The following is a 6855-nucleotide window of genomic DNA, read 5'->3' as shown; positions in this document are numbered from 1 at the left end:
GGGTACTCCATATAACTTTTGCAGGCTTGAGGCCTCCATAGGTCGTAGTCTGGGCCTGCATCTCTCCCAGCGCAGCCGGATCCTTTGTGCGTTCATCAGAAATTATGAAAATTCCCATCTTAAAAAAAAAGAAAATTCCCATCTTGCCACAAACCCCAATCTGAATCCCACAGCTCCCAGGCCCCCTCCCTTTTTCTGCCCTGGAAGAGTCCTGCCAAGACCCCAAGGCAGTGGTCAGTGATCACAGACCCTGGCAATGCCCACAAGGTGGTTTTAAGTTCCTCTATGGCACAAGACACCTTAACAGGATGCTGGACCTGGCAGAGGACAGGCCAAACTTCTAGAGCTGCCAGTGGCCAAGGCTGAAAAAGGGACCAGCCAGGCTGTGAGCTGTGCTTCGCCACCAGGGGGCGCCCGACTCCAACCAACCTTACCTGACTCGGAAGTTCCAAAGTGGGGCTCAGGAATGAGCTTTCTTTCCAAACCATTCCAGGTGATTCTAATGCAGCCGTCCTCCTGCTCTCCACCCCACACTCCCACTTTACACACACACACACACATCCAGTCTACAGACTAGTCAACTGGGCTGGCTGCCCACTTGCCCTGCCACCCTACCCCACACCCCTTCTCTTGGTGGATTTTACCCAAACCTCTGCAGATTACCACTCACCCCCACTCCCTCCGTCCCTCCCGTAGTCCCTCCAAGTCCATCCTTCTTCCTGGGGATCCCTGGATTATTCCATGGTTTTGACAATCTCCTTACCACCCATGATCTACCTCATTTGGTTCTTACAACCGCACTGCCTGTGAAGGCAATGGGGCAGGCACGATGGTCTCCTTGGCAAAAGAGGAAGCTGACACTCAGCAAGAGGGGATGACTGGCACGCCGCAAGTCAGTGGTGACACTGGGCAGACAGCCAGGACTCTTGATCGCCAAAGCACCCCGGGACCTGCCTGCACTCAAGCCAACCCTCCCCTCCACCATCTCATGGGGGCTCCTGGCTTTGAGAGAACCTTAATACTTATCCACAAACAAGATAACTGCTTTCCTGCCCTTGACTTGCTGTGTGACCTTGGGCAAGTCTCTTCTCCTCTCTGAGCCTCTGTAGAGTATGAAGATGGTCTCTGGGTCCCCCCTCTGCCTGAGACATTCTGTGACTCTCTGACGGGGGCCTGAATCATCTCCACCCCCTTGGGGCTTCTGGGGTCTCGATCAAAATGCAAAAGGCTTGTGAGAGGACTGATGACAGCACTTTAGTGCAAAAGCAATAAGGATCCCAAAATGGAAAGTCTGCACTTCTCACTGCTCTCAACAGCTGGGCTTTACATAAGCTTCAACATTTAATGTTATCCTCGCTGCAACCCCAGGAGGTAGTATTATTATTTTCCCCATGTTACAGATGAGGAAACTGAGGCTCAGAGAAGTGAAATAAGTACGCTGAGCAGGACTAGAGCCCAGGGAGGCCAATCTCAAAAGGCAGGCTCTTTGGGGACTTCCCTGGAGGTCTAGTGGTTAAGACTCCACGTTCCCAATGCAGGGGGCATGGGTTCGATCCCTGGTTTGGGAGCCAAGATCCCTCATGCCACACAGTGCGGCCAAAGATTTAAAAAAAAAGGCAGGCTCTTTCTTCTACTATATGCTGCTTAGGGAATCTTCTGGAAGTCTGCTTTAGAAACCCAGGGTCTGCCCTAGAAGGTCTGTGGCCTTTGGGGCACCCCTCCAGAACCAAAGCCCTTCAGCCACCCCTCAGGAGGTATTATGGGAACTATGAGAGAGAGACAGGGCCTGGACCAGCATGACCCAGGGGCCCCGGCCTCTCTTCTCCTTCAGACAGTCCCTCGTCCTGAGCCCACAAGCAGACACTGCAGCCCAGCCAGAGCCTGTGAGCAGATGCAAGTTTATTATGGCACAGACGGCAGCTTCCTGAACCCTCACCCCAAACACCAGCCCCCAAACAAGGCCCCGGGAGGGAGCTCTGGCAGCCAAAGGCTTATCCCTGGCCCCGAGCCAGACCAAAAACCCTCGACAGTGACCTCAGGGCCGAGGCCTGGAGGCTGTCAGCCCTGAGCAGTGCCCCCAGCCCACCCCCCTCATTCCCTAGTTGTCCAGAAAAGCCCACACACAGAGGCAGAGCCCTTGGAGGATGGGAGAACCCACGGGATCCTCTCTGTGGAAATGCAGTCCAAGGTTCCAACCACGCCTCGAGACCCCAGCGGTGCCTGGAACAGCAAGTGTGAAGCTGGAGGGAAGGTTCCCAAGTATTGAGGGAGGAAGGGAAAGCCGACCCCATCAGAAGCAAACTTCAGGTCAAAGAGCTGCCCTGGAGAGCTCTGGCCCCTGGAGAGGCCCGACCACAACGCCCCAGCCCCCAGGGAGCAGAGAAACAAAGAAGAGAGGCTGCTCCCTCCAGCTCTGCTTAGATGCCATGGGCACATCCTTTCCCCCAGCTCAGCTTGGAGGTGCCTGGAAGACTTGCCCTCCATCTCCCCGGGGCAAAGGCCACAGCCCTCAGCCTCCACCCAGCTGCAGCAAACACCAAGGCCCAGAAGGATCAGCGTGGTACAAAACATCTGTTAATGGGCTACATGCAAATACCATCTTCTGCCAAGCAAGCCGAGGGGCTTATTATCACAGACTGTGCCCAGTGGGAGACCCAGACTTGCTCCCCTCTCCCTGGGAAACGCTGGCTGACAAGCAGCCTGTCTTCACACCTGCCTGAGAGTCAGCCCCAGTGAACTCTGCCTGGGCTTCCATGCTCTTGCACCCCCGAGCCTGCCGTGGCCCCTGGGAGCGGAAGTGGACAAATCAATTCACGGGGCATCCCCGGAGCTTTGCACCAGCCCCACGGCTCCTGCAGGGCGACCCCTCCTCCCCCTCAGCGTCCTGGAAGCCCCACATGCAATGCCAGCCCCAGGCTCAGGTGCACTCAGAGACAGGGCCATCCTCACCACCCCTTAGCCCTTCTCCCCACCCCCACCCCCTGGCCACCTGGTCAGTGGCTTCCCAGCCTAAGGCCCCAATTCCTCACGTCTCTCCCTCTTCTACTGGTCCAGAGGGACGCTAACTGGACCAGTGGGAGGACACAGAAGCACTGTATCCTGGGATATTCAAATGGAACATGTCCATTTCCTCTACTGTCATCCAGAACATCCATAAGCAAGGGACAGAGTGTGGGCGGGGTCCGGACTGCGATGGGAAGGGCCGCCGGGCTGTCAGAGCGTCTCCCTCGCTGGCCCACCGCAAGGATCTCGTCACTCCCTCCACTTGCCCGGGAGGCTTCAGCCCAGCAGCCAGAGGATAAAAGAAAGCAAGGGAGGGTAGAAAGAAGGGGACTGGGATTTAACATCCTGGTTTGGTGACTTCTCCCAAAACACAGAAAAGCCCGGGGTAAGGCGAGGGAGTGGATGAGGATGGGGGACGGAGCAGATCAGGGTGTTCAAGACCAGGGCTCTGCCTTCAGGGCTTTCCCTGCCGCTGGGCAGAGAGCTCCCGGAGGGTGCCCAGCCCTTTCTCTTCCTCTGGGCACCACCTGCGTTGGGCATGGGCGCCACGGGAAACCTCCTTAAGTGTTTGTGGTGTGGATGCGAGCTGGACCCCCGGCATCCAGGTCCAGAGTCCAGTCCTCCTCGGCTGCCCTGCCTGGCACTGCAAAAAGATGGGCCCACGCGTCCTCAGCAGGAACTCCTGGCTCTGCAAAGAGACAGCAAGAGGGTCAGGCGAGGGAAGGAGGGAGTGGGGAGAAAGGCAGGGAGGGCTGAGGCTGAGCCAGGCTCCAGGCAGGGTTCAAGCCGCAGGCCTGATGCTCTCTGGGGCAAGATCTCCATCACCACCACCAGCCCCGCCTCCCCAAGCCCCCAGGGCAGCCTTGCCCCTTGGCTCTGACTCAGTGGGACCAGATACAAGTCCCGGAGGCCTCCCCTGGCCCTTGCAAGGCCCCCGCTGGATGCTGCCTCTGCCTATTTGCTGCCTCTGCCTGTTCCCTTTGCCTGGGACACTCTTCCCTTTCTTCCTCCTCCCCCACTGCCATCTGGCTCACCCCTCTCCATCCTTCAGGTCAGGAAGTTGGCAGTCCTCCCCGCAATCATTCCCAGATCCCCTATGAAACACGGACCCTGCCTAGCTCAGCATCCACCGGCAGCACCTACCAGGCTAATACTGTCATCGGCTATTTACCCGGTGACAGCACAAGGATTCCTTCTCCTTTTCCTCTGGGACTGAGTAGGAACCCCCAGCCCACACTCAGCTAGGATCAAGGGAGGGGGGTCTCTGGTGGAGCGGGGGAGGGCAAGAGGCAGAAACTCTGTTAGCATCACCAAGCACAGGAATTATAGTGTAAAGGCTGGTCCCGGCAGGAGAAAGATTTTATTTGCCTTGTGGATATTTCACCCTGAGACCAACGAGGACCTTTTTCCTTCACCCCAGCCCAGCCCACTTCCTTTTCCCCCCGGGCCTTACCCAGCCCCTGAGCTCCATCACAGGGAGAAAACCAATTGATTGAACCAACTGACTGACAGCAGGGTCTCAGGAAGAAAGGACTGAGGGTGGGGGCGGGGGGGTGGGCGAGTAGAGGGTGGGAGCAAGAGAGAATTGGAGGACAGAGAGAAGAGGACCCGGCCACCCCAGGTGGCCTCAGTCTAGACCTGCGGGGGTCTGGGGGGATGGAGTCAAGAACGGTTTTGCTTGACGTGTGAACTGCAAGACTTTTACATAATGAGCCATAAGTGAAAGGTTTACTCTCACGTTCACCCCCTTTCTTAGGGCAGGAGTGAGTCGCTGCTGAATCCTTAGATCCCAGCAGAGCACGTGCTCAGTAAACGGCGGTTAAATTAATGAGGAGTTAGTGAATGAATGAATGAATGAAGCCCCCAGTGCTCACCTGACAGAGATCCGGTGCTCTGCGAATGTTGAGCTAACGAGGGGGTGTATGGGTGTGTGTGTCTGTGTGAGTGTGTGTGCGTGTATTGTGTACTGGGGAGAGATGATCTCTCAAATCCACACTCTAGGTCCCTGCCTCTGCTGGGGGATGGGCCTCAATTAACCACAGGAGGGTCGCTCCGCAGGCAGCTGGCCCTTCCTCTCCTCCCCCAGGGGCTCCCATGCCCTCCTCCCAGCCGCACCTGGTAGATGAGGTCAGGTCAGGAGGTGAACGAAGAGGATGGCCAGGCCGATGTTAAGCAGGATCACCATGCAGATGAGGACGGTGTTGGGGACCTGGGAGCAGTGGAGAAAGGCTGCTGAGTCCCCGGGAGATAATTAACCAAACCGCTCGGGGTCCTGAGAGGGGCAAGAACGTATCCCAGAGCACACAGTGGGCAGAGCTGGGCCTGGAACCCAAGAACATGGCCTTCCCCACTGCTAATGCCTCTGGGGCCACATCTGTCAGTCCCTCAGAGCCCAGCTTCAGTCCTTGGTGCTGCAGTTCCTAGCTCCCAGCCTCCTATAGCAAGCCCAGAGGTCCAGGACCCAGGCCCCCCACTGGGCCCCTCCCTGCTACACCTTGCAGCTGAGGCTGGGAGCCTGATGGACAGGTGCACCCCACCCCAGCCGCTTAGGACTCCCAGCCACCTCCTTCTCCAAAGAACTGCCCAGACAGCGGCCACGCACGAAGCCCGGCCCCCTGCCCCAAGATGGGGGACTGTGTTGTGTAACCGTGGATCAGGCTGCACTTAACTAAGGCCACATCCCGCCTGCCCTGTCCTGCGCCATCACCCTCGCCGCCCGGCCATCTGCCCCCGAATCCCACCCCCCAGCTCCCCCACCCCTGGGGAACCCAACTTCCCACCGACAGCCTCACCTCCTCCACCTCCACCTCCGCCGCCGTCGCCGCCTCCTTCCGAGCCTTCTTCTTGGCCCCGGCCTTGGTCAGCCGGGCCTCCGTCTTGCGGGCCTTGGCCTTGGGCTCGGCCTTGGGGACGATGGGCTTGGGTTCCAGCTTGGCGGGGCTCTCGGGCGCGGAGCCTCGGAGCGGGGCCGCCGTGCCGGGGGCGGCCGGGGACGGGGGCGCCGAGTCGGCCGTGGGGACCTCGGGATCGGGCTCGTCCTCGAAGGGCAGCGGCGCGGGCGGCGCGGTGCGCACGGCGTAGCTGTGGTAGCCCTGGTAGAGCGCCACCTCGGGCTCCTGCGACCGCGCGGGCGGCGCCTGCAGCGCCTCGATGGCCATGCGCTCGCTGGCGGGACGCGCGGGGCTGCGGCGGCCAGCGGCCTCGGACGGCGTGACCGGCCGGCTGCCCTCGCCGCCGGGCTCGCCGTTCCAGGCGCCCGAGCTCAGCAGGCCGTCCTTGGACGCCGCGGTCGGCCGAGGCCGCTTGGGCTGAGGGGGCGTCCCGGCCGGCGACGGGGGGCCACCCTCGGGCGCAGGGGTCTCGCGCTCGTGCAGCTCCGGGCTCTCGCGGGGCCGCTCCGAGAGGCCTGCGGCGCCAGGGCCCCGGTGGGGGGAATCCAGCAGGCTCTCCGAGTTCTCCAGGATCTCCTGGAGCAGCCGGCGCTTCTGATACTCCGGACCTGCCGGGGACCACACGGGGAGGCTGCATTCGAACCCCGGTCCCAGCACTGGATGACCCAGGGCAAGCCACCCTGAGTCTCATTTATGTACTCAGCCAGCCTTAACCTACGGCCACCAAGTGCCAAGCACTGTTTTAAGCAATTCCCCAATACTAACTCATTTAGTCATTTTAATAACCCTATGAGGTGGATGCTATTATTTAGCCTCCATTGTACAGATGAAGAAAAGGAGGCTCAAGAGAGGTAAAAATCACTTGCCCAGAGTCACCCAGCTGACCAAGGGCAGAGCCAGGACTGGCACTCAGGCTAGGCTGGCTCCAGAGTTTATGCTCTTTATGGTCACACTGGTCTCT

General features: G+C 59.4%; 1 protein-coding gene across 2 annotated transcripts in view; it reads right to left on the bottom strand.

The window, feature by feature from the left end:
* Positions 1–1879: 1879 nt before the first annotated feature.
* The window catches only part of JPH2 (junctophilin 2), a 64163-nt gene continuing 59187 nt past the window's right edge, over positions 1880–6855 (bottom strand). Inside the window, exons 4-6 of one of the 2 annotated variants that reach the window (XM_024128395.3) lie at positions 5796–6502; positions 5119–5212; positions 1880–3691 (exon numbers count right to left, since the gene is read on the bottom strand). In XM_024128395.3, the coding sequence (XP_023984163.1) occupies positions 5132–5212; positions 5796–6502 (788 nt within the window). In that variant the 3' untranslated portion in view covers positions 1880–3691; positions 5119–5131. Of the gene's footprint in view, positions 3692–5118; positions 5213–5795; positions 6503–6855 lie in introns of those variants that run through there. The other variant, XM_055082277.1, reaches the window with a different exon arrangement.

The sequence above is a fragment of the Physeter macrocephalus genome, unplaced genomic scaffold (assembly GCF_002837175.3).
Source record: "Physeter macrocephalus isolate SW-GA unplaced genomic scaffold, ASM283717v5 random_53, whole genome shotgun sequence".
In the NCBI taxonomy this organism is placed as follows: Eukaryota; Metazoa; Chordata; class Mammalia; order Artiodactyla; family Physeteridae; genus Physeter; species Physeter macrocephalus.
The sequence above is the reverse complement of the archived record's forward strand: the minus strand, read 5'-3'. Positions and strand labels throughout refer to the sequence as shown.